The sequence below is a fragment of the Canis lupus genome, chromosome 4, assembly GCF_011100685.1.
Source record: "Canis lupus familiaris isolate Mischka breed German Shepherd chromosome 4, alternate assembly UU_Cfam_GSD_1.0, whole genome shotgun sequence".
Taxonomy (NCBI): Eukaryota; Metazoa; Chordata; class Mammalia; order Carnivora; family Canidae; genus Canis; species Canis lupus.
This window is the reverse complement of record NC_049225.1, coordinates 72508781-72525381: the sequence shown is the minus strand read 5'-3', so window position 1 is coordinate 72525381 and position 16601 is coordinate 72508781. Positions and strand designations below refer to the sequence as shown.

The following is a 16601-nucleotide window of genomic DNA, read 5'->3' as shown; positions in this document are numbered from 1 at the left end:
GCAAAATTTTACTAGTGGGTCACTAGAGGTAATAGTGAGTGATACCATTCCCATTTCCACCCCTTGCAGATTCCTGGACTGTGAATCCTGGTTGTGGGCTAAACAGCACCAAATACTGGATGCTGATTCAAAGCATACAGAGCCTTCTGGAAAATCTTGCCCTACCCGTGTAAGATATTGCCACCTATCTGGTGCTATATCTAACTCTTCAAAAGGCCATTTCATATTCTTTCCACCTGCTTCACTGATCAAAAGTAATGCTGTGTAGAATACCATGATAGTGGATAAGGCATTCTATAAATCTACAAGTGGTAGTTTTAGCAGAAGCACTGCATGCAGGGAAGGCAAATCTGTATCTAGAGTATCCTCCATCCCTGCCACCATGGACAGTTCGTTCATGACCCCATTGAGCAATAACGAGTAGTTGGGGAAAGAGGCTGATATCCTCAGAGAAGGTACCTATAGAATGAGTCGTCCTATCCACTTGATTTGATTATTTAAATCTTCCTCTGCTGTGGTCATCCTTTGGTGAATATTTATGTGGGACATAAATATCCTCATATTTTTTGCCCATTCAGAGATGTCTGTCTACATGCCTCTTCGCTAAATTTCCTGTCAACAGCTTTCTAATCTTCTTCCTTCCAAGTCCCTAACCATCCAGCCAAACCATTGGCCACACACCATGAATCTATATATAGTCACAAATTTGGTCATTCCTTTTTCCAAGCAAAGTGAACAGATGCACTGCTCAAAAGTTCTGCGTAGTAGAGGAATTTCTCTTTAGCCCCGTCCTTCAGGGATGTTCCAGACATTACTGCGGCAAATATCCACTTTGGAATGGTCCCATTTGTAAACTACACCTCAGTCTTTTCCCTCAACTCTGTCAGTTGATCATAGGGATGATCATAGGGAACTCCCTATGACGCCATAAGTACAGGCTGGAAGAGAGAAGGGCAGTAATAGCAACAATGGGAACTATAGGCATTGAGCTGCTTCTTGATGTGACTTACTTGACCCCTTAGGCCGGCTCTCACCCAGTCATATATATACTACTTAGATTTGATGATGACGTGCTGCTGTACATACCCAACTTTATGTCTTGATGAGTCAGGTAACACCCAGCTCATGATGGGCAACTCAAATTGCATGGTAGTTTGGTGGCCAATAGCTAGGCATTCAGTGACTACCAAGGTCCAGTCACAGGCCAGGAGTTCTTCAAAAGGAGAGTAATTACCCACGGAGAATGGCAGAGCTTTGCTTCAAAATCCTAAGGGTTTGTACTGCATGCAGTCCACCTCTAGGGTCCTGCCGAAGGCTCCAAACAGCATCCCTCTCTACCACTGACACTGCAGACGCCATTGGATATACCGAGTCATCTGACCCATGCTGCAGAGCAACTTGGATAGCAGCCCCAATCTTTTGCAAAGCCTTTTTCTCTTCTGGGTCCCACTCAGTGCAGGCAGTGTCTGGTCACTCAGTAAATGAGCCAGAGTAATAACACCCAAAAGAGGATTTTGTTGCCTCTAAAATCCAAAGCCCACTAGTCATTATGCCTTTTTTTTGTGGGGGGTGGGGGGGTATATATAGGAGAGGCCAGATGGAACAACTTATTCTTTACCTAGAGGGGATAACTCAACATACCCCACACCACTAGGACCCTAGCAATTTCACTGAAGTAAAAGACCCTTGAGTTTTTGTTGGATTTATTTCCCCACCCTCCGACACATGCAAGTCTTATCAGTAAGTCTAGAGTGGTTGCTATTTTTTGTTCACTAGGTCAGCATCACACCATCAATATAATGAACTAATGTAATAATCTTATTAAAGGAAGGCATAATCAAGATCCTGCAAGCTAAATTATAGCATAGAGCTGGAGAGTTAATAAATGCCTGAGGTAGGGCAGTACAGTGTATTGCTGGCTATCTGCCAATAGCACACTGATTCTGGTGGGCTTTTGACAGGGATGGAGAGAAAAGGCATCTGCCAGAGGGTACCAGGCAATGTATTAATTTGCTCAACTATTACCTAGTACAGCAGCTGCAGTTAGAGTCACCACCTGGTAAAGCTTAGGCTAGTCCACTGTCATTCCCCAGGATCCATCTGTCTACTGCACAGGCCAAATAAGCAAGTTGAATGAGAAGGTGGTGTGAATTACATCTCTGCATCCTTCAAGTCTTTGATGATAGTGCTAATCTTAACAGCCCCTCCAGGAATGTAGTATTGCTTTCCATATACTGTTTTCCTGGGTAGAAGCATTCCTTGTGCCTTCTATTTGGCCTTTCTCACTGTGATAGCCCTCACTTCCCAAACCAAAGAACCAATGTGGGGATTCTATCAGCTGAGGAATATATCTATTCCAATTTTGCATTTTGGTACTGGGAAATAATCACAGGATGCATTTGGGGACCCACTGGACTCACTGTGAAACAGACCAGAGTTATACACCTGACCTCTAGACCCCACTCCTACTTTAGGGTCTCCTAGAATTAGTGCCAGTTCAGAACCAGCATCTAATAATCTAATAATATCTAGAAGGTCTGATCAGTTTCTTTTCTCCAGTGTGGTCTGATCAGTTTCTTTTCTCCAGTGTACGGTTAACCTGGTAAAAGACCATAGGCCCCTTTGGGGAAGGTTGGGGAAAAAATTAATAATATATTTTCTATAGAGTATGGGACTCCTTCCTCAAGAGGATTCCTCGAAGAAAGCTGTGGACAGAATATATGTCTCCAAGATTCATATGTTGAAGCCTAACCCCTAGTATGATACTAGGAGATAATTAGGTCATGAGGGTGGAGCCCTTGTGAATCAGGTTAGTACCCTTCTAAGAAGAGACACAAGAGATGATCTCTCTCTCCCCTCTGCCATATAAGGATATAACAAGAAGATCCTCATCGGCAAGCTAGGAAAAGCATCTTCTTCACCAGAAGATGCTAGCACCTTGATCTCAGATTTCCCAACTTCCAAAACTATGAGAAATAAATTTCTGTTTAAGCCACCTGGTCTGTGGTATTGGTTATAGCAGCCCAAGTTGACTAAGAAACTGGTACCATGGGATGCAGCTGAAACAAGTGTACAAGTGGCTTTGGAACTGGATAATTAGTAGAGACTTGAAGAGTTTTGAGGTACATAATAGAAAAAGCTGATATTGCTGTGAAGAGATATTGAAAGGCAGTTCTGGTGAAGGCTCAGAAAAGAAACTACATAGAGAAAGCTTTTGTCTTCTTAGAGAATGCATATAATCACATACAGAATGTTGGTAGAAATACAGACAGTAAAGGCCATTCTGATGAGGTCTCGGAAATGAGAAACATGCTATTGGATAACAGAAAAAGCAGTCTTTGTTATAAAGTGGCAAAGAACTTGGTTGAATTGTGTTCTTGTTCTAGTGTTTTGTGAACAGTAGAACTTTAAGCATGAAAGTGGATATTTAGCTAAGGAGATTTCTAAGTAATAGTGTTGAAGGTACAGTTTGGTTTCTAATTAAATACTGTATCTCCAACACCCAGAGAATGGGTAAAAATACTGACCTATCCACACAATTTAATAGTATTCCACATCATAAAGGAACAAATGTTGGATACATACAACTTAGGTGAATAGTAAAAACGTTGCACAGAGTGAAGGAAGCCTTACACAGAAGAGTACATATTCTGATTCCATTTATATGAAGTTCTAGGAGAGGCAAAAATTAATCTGTATTGGAAAAAATCAGAAGGGTGGTTGCAGGGGTTCAGGAATTGACTGGGAAGTAACATGAGGGAACTTTCAAGAATGATGGTAATAGTCTATGTCAGTGGTTCTAAAAGTTACTGAGATTACCTGCAACTTATTAGATCTAGGAATTCTAAGGCTTTACCCCAGTAACTCTGAGGGTAGGCCCATCATTCTGTATTTTATTGTCTCCAGATGATTCTGATACAAATTAAAGATGTAGGTCACTTTTCTGTATCTTCATAGGAGTTTGAATTATAATGGTGAATGCACTTAACTGAGCAAATGAAGATAAGGCAAGAGTCCCAGTAGAAAAATAGGTAAAAGTTGAATAGGCTTTTCATACAAGAAATAGCACATATGGCCTATATGGTGTTCAGCCTCATTAGTAATATGGAAAATACAAATCAAAACTGTGTTTTACATTCGTTTGATTGGCAGAAATTGAGGAGTCAGATGATAACAAGTGATGGAAAAGAGATGGATTAAACAGTATCTCTTAAACTATTAATTGAAAAAAATGTGCACTGAAGATTTGTACATTTCATTTTGTGTAAATGTTATCTCAGGGAAAAAGTATACTGTCTACAGTTTACTTTGAAATACATCAAAAATAAGATGGATAAAGATGTGTGTATATATATATATATACATATATATGTATATATATGTATATATGTATATACATGTTCTTAACGCATATATAAGTGTAAGGCTGGTTTAACATGAGCGCACACATGTGTGCATGTATGATTTAATACTAAAGAAGAAATAAATAATCATTCCAGGGAACACTGGAAAAATTTTGATAAAATTTGATAACTTTGAATGATAACTTCTAATAAACTAGGAATAAAATCTGACAGAAAATAACTACAAACCTGAAATGAAAATCATGCAAAATGGGAAAATGTTCAGAGATCTCATCAAAATAAAAAACCATTGTCATGGGGCACCTGGCTGGCTCAGTCGTAGAACATGTGACTTTTAATCTCAGGGTTGTGAGTTCAAGCCCCATGCTGAATGTGGAGCCTGCTTAAACAAAAAAGGAAAAAAAAGTCATCAGATATGTTGAGGTGATTGTAAAATGTAGATGGAAAAGCAAAGAACTAAATTGTCATTTCTGAAAATGCAGGAGAAATTACCTACCTTACCAAATATAAGGACTTCTATTTAAAGATGTAGTAGTTAAGATAGTGTGGTACTAAATAGACCAATAGAAAAAGATGGAGAGCCCAGAAATAAGCCTCTATGCTTATAGGATATACTTATTATAAAATAAAAGTGGCACTGCAGTTAACGGGGGAAAGGATTGAGTTCTCAATAGATGAGCCTGGGACAATTGGCTATCTATAAGATTTTTTTTTTTTTTTTTTTTAATGAATTGATTCCTATCTTCAGGGCACCTGGGTGGCTTATTCAGCTAAGCATCCAACTCTTGGTTTCCACTCAGGTCATGATCTCAGGGTCATGAAATCAAGGCCCAGGAGCCCCAGGTCAGGGCTCCATACCCAGCGGGAGCTTGCTTGAGATTCTCTCTCCCTTTGCCTCTACCCTTCCTCCCTCCCACCTGCACTCTCCCTCTCTCTCTCTCTCTCTCTCTAAAATAAATAAATCTTAAAAGAATTGATTCCTAATTCAACTCAATAATTACTTCCATATAGATTAAAGGAACTCTTTAAAACCTTTAGAAGATAATATATATATAAATATATTTTTGACCTTTCTGTAGGGAAAGATTTCTTAAATTCCAAAACCATTAACCTTAAAAGATTGATAAATTTTGCTATGCTGAAATGAAATACATTTTCTAATCAAAAGACGTCTTAAAGACACAAGTCACAAACTGGGAAATGATATTTGACACACACATAACATGTAAGAAAGGGTCATTATTAAGAATCTGTGAAGAACTCCTTTTCTAGGGATCCCTGGGTGGCGCAGCGGTTTGGCGCCTGCCTTTGGCCCGGGGCGCGATCCTGGAGACCCGGGATCGAATCCCACGTCAGGCTCCCTGCATGGAGCCTGCTCCTCCCTCTACCTGTGTTTCTGCCTCTCTGTCTCTCTCTGTGTGACTATCATGAATAAATAAATAAAATCTTTAAAAAAAAAAAGAACTCCTTTTCTACAAACATAAGGCAAGAGTCCCAGTAGAAAAATAGGTAAAAGTTGAATAGGCTTTTCATACAAGAAATAGCACATATGGCCTATATGGTGTTCAGCCTCATTAGTAATATGGAAAATACAAATCAAAACTGTGTTTTACATTCGTTTGATTGGCAGAAATTGAGTCAGATGATAACAAGTGATGGAAAAGAGATGGATTAAACAGTATCTCTTAAACTATTAATTGAAAAAAATACTACAACCAGTTTGAAAAAATACAGCATTATTTCATAAAGTTGAGCATTCCACTTCAAGGTATATACCCAAGAAAATCTTGAATATGTGTGCCAGGAGACAAATAAAAGAATGCTTATTATGCCACTAAAAAGTGTAATTAACCTATCTTCAGAATAGATAAAATAATTGCAATACTGACACACCTGTTGTATAGCAGTTAAAATTAACATTGTCATTTGCAGCAACCTGGATTACAGTTAGGGACATAATGTTGAATGAACAAGGCAAATCCCAGACGACTACATCTGGTATGATACGTTTTAGAAAGTTGAAAATCAAGCAAAACTATAAACAGTATACAGCTTACCCAATTTTTTTAAGCAAAGAAATTTTAAAGTTCCTGATAGTGGTTACCTTGAAGTGACATAGTAAGATGGAATAAGGGAAGGAGCACATTGGGAAAATAAAAGTTCATGAAAATATTCTTGTTCTTGAGTTGGAGTCATAGTATGATGTTTTTATAAGTAAACAAAAGGTCTCATAGCAGTATTGATGGTGTATCATGAACCAAAATCTAAGATTTATACTTTTGTATATACTTGATCTCTTAGAGAGGAAAAAGAAAAAGACGGGATTGCTTTCTGCTCCTGCCTAGAAAAGGCTAGTATGCGATTTTAGTAGCTGCTTAAGGAATTGAGTTATAGAGCAGGACAAGGAGAATTTGCTATACAGAGTTGAAACTGAAAATTGAAATTTTCTTTTCGATGTATATCTTTAAGCTAAAGAGGATGGGGGCAACATATGTGTTATGTTATCCTGATTGCTGTCAATTGTTTTAATCATTCATGCCTCTTATAGTGAAAGTTTAAACTTGAGCTATCCAATACTAGCCACACGTGGTTTTTTTTTTTAACTTAATTTGAATTTTTATTTTTATTTAATTTTAATTCTTTAGTCATACAAGCAACATTTCACATATTTAGTAGCTGTATATGTCTTGCAGCAACCATACTGAGTAGCACAGACTTAGAACATTTCCATCATTGCAGCAAGTTATATTGGACAGCACTGGAACTCTCATGAAAATCAAATACACATTTCAACTTTTTAAATACCTCCCGAGTTGTATTAGCTAGTCTATATTAACAAAACAATTATACTTTAGATGACTTTATAATTGACCTATGATTATAAAAGTTTGAATTGGTTTTATTTTTTGGCTATGATCTTTTCCTCCTCTCATCATTCCTAACACTTTTCTAACATTGCTTATTGGTAATTTGACAAAGGATAATACAGAAAAGAAATCTAGCCTTATGTTTTATAATTACAGGATTGAAGGTACAATTCAGATGAAGTTATAATTATATTAGAAATGTAATTAACTCATACCTTTTTTGAGCTGTCAGAGGACTTGAAATGATGAAGAATAGAATTCTAATTCTTTAGAATAATCCTACTATCCCTGAGCATTAAGGAAGGTCACCTTTCTCATTTCTCTCATATCTTACCTCAGGTCCTACACACAACAGTTTAAATACTTCATACTAATATTGTTTGAAACTATTTATAAATTACTGGTTTATAAGATTTTAAAACATCTGTTATATATTTTTGTTTATTTGCATTTTCCATATTAATTGTTAATGACAAATTGAAAAGCTTATTATGGACACATTTAATGCATTTATATTATTATTGCCTAATGAATAATTATACTGGGATTTTTTTTTTTATATATATACATATATAGTTGTTGAAGTCCGAAGAGGATTCCTCATATAAACCTGTGAAGAAAGCTTGTACTCAACTTGTTGATAACCTAGTTGAGCACATTCTTAAATATGAGGAATCTCTAGCTGGTAAGACATTTTATATATTGGTCGTTAAGTTGATTTTATAAGATATTTTAAAATACTTTGGGCACATTTCTCAATTTTGCTTCTGGTTCTGCTTAGCCTAATAATTAAGTACTTCACTTTTAAATGAAGGCGTTTTTTTTGTTTGATGTTGCATCCTAGATTATATTGTTTAGGTTGACTAAGATTATCTAGAGTAGTATAATAAAAGCATAGGCATCATCTCTTGTACATCTTTCAGTAGCGTATAATTCTAGATGTTATGTTGAACAGACCTAAAAGTCCAGGAGCTAAATATATATTTAGCTAGTTGCACTCATCCAAAAACTGTTTGATATCTTTTAAATGATATAAAATATTCTCTCAAAATGAAATTGTTTTAACTATGATAAAAATGCTTTTAAAAGATTTGTAGTATATTCCTAATATCATTTATAATTGTTATATAAAATGCATTTAATCTTGAGCTAGATAAAGCAGTTAATATTTTTTAAATTGACAAATTCCTTACTTAATATTTTATATTATCTATTACATTATTTACCAGTCACAAATTTGAAGTCATTAATCAGAATATAAGTAAATAATTACATAAAGCTGTAAAAGTAATAATTGATAATCTATTGCTTAAAGCACCCAAGACTAATATTACTTCCCATATCCTAATGTACATTGATGAGGAACAGTAGGTAGTTTTGGTCATCCTCCAGAATTGGGGGCCTTTCAGAGGTACCATTATGGCGCCTAAGAAGTTGTTGATATCCTTTATATTTTTTATGCAGTTTCTTTAATTTTTTTTCATTTTCCATGTGTACCTCTTTTTCTTTTTATCTCCTAGTTCTGTTCCCCTATTTTTGCCTATCCTAGATTTTAAGGGTGATACTGTTGTCAATGTTGAAAAAATTGCTAATCTCTTCTAAAAATTAATTTGCCTCCTAAGAACCACTGTGTCTCCTAACTAGCAGCATTTTCCTCCCACTGGAACAGCAGTTTGTTTACCATTCTTGATGTAGTACTGGTCCAGCTTCTTAATTCATCGCTCCAGTCTTTTAACATTCTTCTACCACTGTAGCATCTTTTTCCCAGTCCTTTCAAACACAGTATCACCTAGCTAACTTGTTTTTGTCCCCCTTTGCTGAGTTTCTCATACTTACTTCCATCCATTTTTAGTAAGCAGTATCATGTTTATTCCCAAAAGCCCATCCCTAAACTTAACTTCCATTCTACTTTTTAACTTTGATCCTCCACCCCTTAGTGTAAAATTCTATTTCAATAGCACAACGTCTTCATTTCTTATTCTTAATATATGTAATATGTATAATAAAAAAATGTAGGAAGTCTAGTATCATAAGAAACGCTAATCTTTTATTGAGGCATGTACTAAATCAATTCAGGGGATGATATTGAGTAATTTAAGAAATCTGTATATAATTTCCACTGCCTTGTTATATTTTAGTATCTCATTTCTGTTTTTCCAGACTCTGACAATAAAGGTGTGAATTCTGGAAGATTGGTAGCTTGCATAACCACTTTGTTCTTATTCAGCAAAATAAGACCTCAGCTCATGGTTAAACACGCCATGACTATGCAGCCATACCTTACCACTAAATGTAGTGTAAGTATAGAGCTGTCCTATTTTTCTTTCTTACCATGTAGTAAGTATTTTAAATTTAGAATTCACATTGTGTCATCCACACTTCACTGATTAACTGTGTCATGTTCTCGAATATATGTTCTAATATTTGTAGCAAGTTATCTACAGACATCATTTTTCTGATGTATTATAAATGAAGTTCAGGCTTCATTTCCTCCATAGGCTCCTCAGCTTAAACCCTCAGTAAGTGCTTACTAAATGTTATAACTATTGTTAAGACCTCAAAGGTTGAATGAGGCAAAGTTCCTCTCATTGGGAAATCTACTGTCTTTTGGATTCTAAATCTGCTTTTCATTTGTCATTTCAATATATTTTATGAGTATATTGTATTTATTTTATAACACCATAGATATGTTGAATATGGAAAATCTAGTATATTGGAGATGTTAGTTGTTTTAATATTGTACATACTCTGTTTTTAAGATTAACACGAAAATAAAATAAAATAATCCAGCAATTTATACAACAGTATGGTGAGTTAAGTGACTTATTACAAACACTAAATTTTGAAATATTCTAAAAATTGTAAATGTAAATTGCTTTTTTACTTCCCACATTCTCAGTATTCCTAAGAAGCTAATTTTAACTATTTTCTCAACTAGATTTGTTTTGCAGCTATGGTCTGGTTTTTTGGTGACCTAAATTAACAAGTTCTAGATGAAAAACCTAAGAGGTTTTAAGTGCAGGAAGTACCAGAAGATAAATCTATAAAAACAACATATAATACTTCTAAGATCCTAATTCTATCTTTAGGGCTTGTATTAGATCCAGAAATAAATTGATTAATATGTAATCTATGCCCAGTAATAGGAGCTGATATTTATTGAGCTCAGTGCCAAGTACTATGAAGAATTTTACATGCATTATCTCATTTACCTTGTGAAGTAGGTATCATTAGTTTTACAGATAAGAAACTAAAGCTTTGAGAATATAAATAACTTGCCCAGTTTCACACAGCTGACCAGTCCCAGAGCTAGAATTCAACCCCACATCTGTTTGCTTCTAGGAACTGGACAATAATGTAACTTGTGTAAATAGACTTGGTTTGAACCAATATTACTTTGAAGCAAGATTACTTTGAAAGCATTTTGTAGAATTTTGTAGAATTTTTATGTGTAGGTAAATATACACGCACATATGCATATATATAATTTTCTTTTAAATCATGGTAATATGCCAAGATTGTAACAAGGTTTGAGGGAAGGCACATGTCACATAACAGCGTGAACACCCAGTCATCATGCTTATGAACTACAAAAGGATCTATAAATATATTTTCATTTAGTCCTGTGTGTATATTAAAAGGAAGGGTGAATGTTGGATAGTTTTATGCACACAATGTTTTTTATATAAGTAAAGCCATCTCCTATATGTTAGACACATTTAAATCTTTTTTGTTTTCTGTATCCTACTTCCATCTTTCTTCTTCTTCATCTCAGGATGAACAACCTAGAGTATCCTTACATACTATACCCATGCTTCTGTAATTGTGCACACACACACACACACACACACACACACACATAACTGGTTGACCAGATTTTTAAAAATCAAGTTATATATGTATACATTATCCATCTTATGGATGTTTTATGATTTATTTAACCATTTCCCATTTTGACAGGTTTTTATATTGCTTCCTATTGATAGGCACTATACACATTCCTATTCATGTATCTTTAAATAGTGCTGCTTTTTTGGGAGGCCGGGGATAGATCCTAAGGAATGGACTTAGTAGATTAAGGGAGTATTTGGGTTTGGGTTTTTAAATAGATTTTTCCAGATTGCTGATGGACATGTTTTATAGCCTCTTTGGAAACCAGTATATGACAATCTATGTCATTTTTATCCTCTTTGCCAGTCAGGTGTAAAGGAATAGTTCATTGTTGCTTCATTTTACCTTCCCTGATTCTAAGAAGGTTGAGCATCTTTTTTATGATATTAACCAATTGTACTTGATTTTCTGTGATTTGACTGTTTATTATCATTTGACCATTTGACCATTGAATTGTGGAGCTTTTTTCCTTTCCTTTTTTGAAAACTCTTTACTCTTAAGTTTTTGAGATATTGAAGCATTTCATGTTGCATCTTATGTCATTTCGAATGTTTTCTTAGTATTATATTCTTCTGACCTTTTCCTTCATGATTTCCATCTTTCCTTACATTTTTCTTCTAGATATTCTTTTATTTGATTTCTATACCTAAAATGTTAAGAGTAGTTTTAAAATTTTAATTTTTATTTATTTATGATAGAGAGAGACAGAGACAGAGACACAGGCAGAGGGAGAAGCAGGCTCCATGCACCGGGGGCCCGACGTGGGATTCGATCCCAGGTCTCCAGGATCGCGCCCTGGGCCAAAGGCAGGCGCCAAACCGCTGCGCCACCCAGGGATCCCAAAAGTAGTTTTAAAGTAAAATTTTAACTATGATGCTCAGATGAATTTATCTTAATGAAAACTCTTCATCCCTAGACCACTTTAATCCCTTATTGCTTAAAGCAGACAGCAGTGGGCAGGAAATGACAGGATTTCTATGTTACTTTAGAAGCATTCATCTTATTTATGTTTTTATTTAGTCCTGAAAAGATGGATGAATATCAGGTGGGAACATTTTTATTCAGTGAGAGATAATATGCTCAAAGAGACCAAAATGAGTGTCAGTAACCTGTTGCTAAGAATAAAGAGTGTTAACTTGACTAGATAACAACATGTTGAATGCCTTACTTAACAAAAATAACTAATAATTTTGGTTGCCTTGGGGCAGGAACTGGGTTACTGGAGGATAGTGGGTGAGAAACTTTTTTTTTTAAAGAGACTTTATTGTAAATTCTTTACTAATAACCTTTTGGGTTTTTTTTTTTTTAATGTTCCACCTATTTATTTAAAATTGCTTAGTTTTTAATCAAAGTTCTAAACTTTTTTTAAATTAAAATTTTACTATTTTAAAATTTAAAATAAAGTCCTATACTTAGTTTTGGGATTCTGTATTTGCATCTTCATAAAAAGCATTAATACAAGGCTTCTCAGCCTCAGCACAATTGATACTGAGGGCTGAATTATTCTTTCTTGTCAAGAACTATTCTGTGTATTATACGATGCTTGACAGTATCCCTGACCTCTATCCACTGGATATATCAAAAGTACCCCCTAACTCCCCTAATGTGACAACCAGAAATTTCTCCAGATATTGCCAAATATCCTGTGGGGACAGACTCTCCCCTGCAACTGAGTACTACTAGGTTAACATACACCAGTTTGAAAAATACTAATCGTAAAAACAGTATCAGTCTTGGTAAAATATTCAGTATTTAAACACCTTTGTTCAGAATTGGCTTGTGTTGCATTTTAGGGAAAAAAAGAATAACTGTAGCATTGTGATTAAACGACTCAAAGGTTACATGGTAAGTTAGTGGCAGAGCTAGAATCCAAGTTCCTGACATTGTCTGATGTTCTTCCTTCCATACCTTAAAAAAGCTCTTTTCTAAAAGTCTTTTTTTTTTTTAACTGAAACTTTACATATGTAATACCTCAGTACCGAAATACATAAAGGTATATATAGTTTCTTGTTAGATTTTGGTGTTTTAAAGCACTAATTTTATCATTGTAGACACAAAATGACTTCATGGTTATCTGCAATGTTGCAAAAATCCTAGAGCTGGTTGTACCACTGATGGAGCATCCAAGTGAAACTTTCCTTGCCACTATTGAAGAAGATTTAATGAAGCTTATCATCAAATATGGCATGACTGTAAGCATTCAGTTTACCCTATTTGTAATGATTATATAAAAGACCTTTGTCGTTAACTTTTGTCTAAACCATAACATTTTCTGTATCTTTTAGGTAGTACAACATTGTGTGAGCTGTCTTGGGGCAGTTGTAAATAAAGTGACACAAAATTTTAAATTTGTATGGGCCTGTTTCAATAGATACTATGGTAAGTTCAGTGCCTAGGCTTTAAAATTAGTCTGCTACATCCTGTAGTATGTCTAGCTCCTTTTTAAAAACACAGCTGATAAAGACAGCATGGAGGGAATTTTAAGAGGTGTGATTGTCCTCTGGTCCTTTCTCAGAAACAAATTTTCTAGTACCTTTTGTGTTTCCTTAGGAACTCAATATAATTACTTCAGAAATTTACCTCATAAGTAAATGTTAAGTTTTTTTGCCCACTATGTAAAATAAAACTTAAGTATTTTTTTTCTTACATTAATTCTTTTAGGCTGTAAGGCATGCCCTCGTAATTCTACATGTGCATGACACTTAGAACCATTAATTAATAAAATTTAATCCTAACAACTTAGCAGTAATTATTTGAAGATAATAATTCAAGGATAAAAGGTTTATTGTAAATAAATACTACTTATCTTTACTAGGTGCCATTTCAAAATTAAAAAGTCAACACCAGGAAGACCCAAATAACACCTCACTTTTAACAAACAAACCAGCACTTCTCAGATCTCTTTTCACTGTTGGAGCATTATGTCGGCATTTTGATTTTGATCTAGAAGATTTTAAAGGCAACAGTAAGGTAAAGATTCTAACATTAATTACTTTAGTATGCTCTAAAAGAACTGTGTGACCCTGTGAACTGAAAATTACTGATGACCCAGGATGAAAGCAGTATTAGAGTAGTCTGGTTTAATGAGAATTCTGAAACAGTGCTACCCAAAATACGGTCCTTAGACTGGCCTCTGATCCAGGAACTGTTTTTACTGGTTGGTAACAAGATTACACAAATTCTATCAGCTTTGTAACAGTAGGCACCCTGGGTAAGCAGCTTTTTTTTTTTTTTTTTCAACTTTCTCAATGAAGGAGCAGTATGTTATTTGTATTCTGACACAAACTTCTTTGTCACAGACCTTTATTTTGGATGTCACTATTCTAAAATCAATGGATTTATAAATATATTGGTGATTTATTCTTCAGTAAAGTTTTTATGCGGAAATTTTCATTGTGTTTAGGTTTTTTTTCCCTTTATAGTTGAAACTGATCAAAGTTACTCTTCTTCATACACTTTAATGTGTTTCCCCCCCCCCTTAGGTTAATATAAAGGATAAAGTACTTGAACTATTGATGTATTTTACCAAACATTCAGATGAAGAGGTACAAACGAAAGCTATCATTGGTCTAGGTGAGTTAAGTCTAAATTTCTTTATAGTTTTGATTGTTTGAGAGGTTGAGCAAATTTTACAATAATGTGAGTCTAAACTGTTGTTTTATTTAAGTATATTTCCATTCACAGTAGGATTTGGTATATAGAAAATAGGACTAGGGGTTAAGACACCTGGGTTCCATTCTTGGCTCAGCCAGTGACTTTCTGGGTGACCTTCAGCAAGTCATGTAACTTCTCTGTTCGTCAGAGAAACTTTATTTTGGTAACATTAGCAAGTTTTATAATTTAATATGCATGAGCAATTGGTTGATATTAGTCTTTTGAACAAAAATGATTAATAAGTTTTTACTTGCCCAAACCTCACTAAATATTTACTGATTTCTTTAAATAAACTTAAATCTTAAGTGTCTTATTCCTCCTTCATCCCTTTCAGAAAATTACCTATAGCAAATATATTAAACATTCATATATCACTTACTTTAGGGAGTTATATTGTTACAGTGTTACCTTCAAGCCAAATGTACCTTTGAATATTCAGCCTGGACATAAGTTATATAAAGTGGCAAAACTTAATAATGTTAATTCAGAGAACAAATAATATAAATTTTGACTTGAAAAAGTAGCACTATATAGAAAATAGTGCCTCTAGACCAGTTAATAAATGACATCTTACTTGAGCCATGTTACATTATGCTGTGTGACCTTGGATTAGTTATCTGATCACTCTATGCTTTGAGTTTAGTTTGTTATTTGGCATCAGTAACACTTGCTATCATTAAGGATCTTCATCTTGTCTTACATAAATAAGCATTTTGTACAAAAAACATGAATAGTATTATTTTGCTATTTATTAACTTATGGTTATAGGATTCAGCATTGTGGCTTCTAATTATAATGCCATAAAAAATAAATGGAAGATATTGTTAGCTCTAGTTTATTGTAGAATTATTGTTTCATCAACTGGATATTTTTTAAATTATTTTTTTAATAATACCAATGTAGTACCTTCTGCTAGGGATCTAAAAAATGTTTGCAGACATTACCTCTTAAATCCTGAAAACATCCCTTTGAGGTAGGTGGGTGGTAAATATTATTGTCCCCATTTTACAGATGGAGCATTGAGGCACAGAGAGATTATGTGACTCACTCAAGGTCACACTACAAGTCAGTGGTGGACCAGGAATAGAACCCAAGACACCTGACTCCTAATCCACTCCCCTAGCCACTAGGCCCTGCTCCCTCCTCAAGGTTTCCTCTTGTGTGAAATTCTCCTTTGAAATGCAATTTCTTGTTTTTAATTCATGGGGAAAGAAGTACCTGCTCTAATACTTCTCTGGGTAAGGCCACTAGCATATATATTCTTCCAGTCATTTTAAGTTTTAATTTTTGAAATAAGGAGCTCTTTAAATAATGTATCAACATTTTCATTAAGTATTATATTTAATTTTAATACGAATATATCAAGATTTTTTTTCTGTCTTTAGGATTTGCCTTTATTCAACATCCAAGTCTAATGTTTGAGCAAGAGGTGAAAAATCTATATAATAACATTTTATCTGATAAGAACTCTTCAGTAAATTTAAAAATACAAGTGTTAAAAAACCTCCAGACCTACCTACAAGAAGAGGATACACGTATGCAACAAGCAGATAGAGACTGTAAGTAAAAATATATTTTTAAATTTCATAGTGTGACTAGAGTTAGAATATTCTATAACTGTTTTTTTAATCTGGACACCTGAATTTATTTATCTATTATATGAAGAAATTTCGTTAAAAAGGAGTCCTTAAGTCCATAGTTAGGCTTTAGGGTATTTATAAACTCCCTAAAATAGTTTTTAAAATTTAATGTATAATGCAGATATTAACATTTTGCAGTCAGATAGAGATTATAGTTCTCAGGTTCTCAAAGGTGCCTCTGACAA

General features: G+C 34.5%; 1 protein-coding gene and 1 non-coding gene across 4 annotated transcripts in view; one reads left to right on the top strand and one right to left on the bottom strand.

Annotated features, from left to right (window-relative positions):
* Positions 1–16601, top strand: part of NIPBL (NIPBL cohesin loading factor) — a 197659-nt gene that overhangs the window by 166143 nt on the left and 14915 nt on the right. For all 3 annotated transcript variants that reach the window (XM_038535302.1, XM_038535300.1, XM_038535301.1), the window contains 7 exons: positions 7808–7916; positions 9392–9528; positions 13174–13314; positions 13408–13501; positions 13938–14092; positions 14605–14695; positions 16162–16335. In XM_038535302.1, the coding sequence (XP_038391230.1) occupies positions 7808–7916; positions 9392–9528; positions 13174–13314; positions 13408–13501; positions 13938–14092; positions 14605–14695; positions 16162–16335 (901 nt within the window). The remainder of the gene's footprint in view (positions 1–7807; positions 7917–9391; positions 9529–13173; positions 13315–13407; positions 13502–13937; positions 14093–14604; positions 14696–16161; positions 16336–16601) is intronic.
* On the bottom strand, positions 10729–10830 carry LOC119871709. The gene has a single exon (XR_005358778.1). It is a non-coding gene; the product is annotated as a small nucleolar RNA U13 (small nucleolar RNA).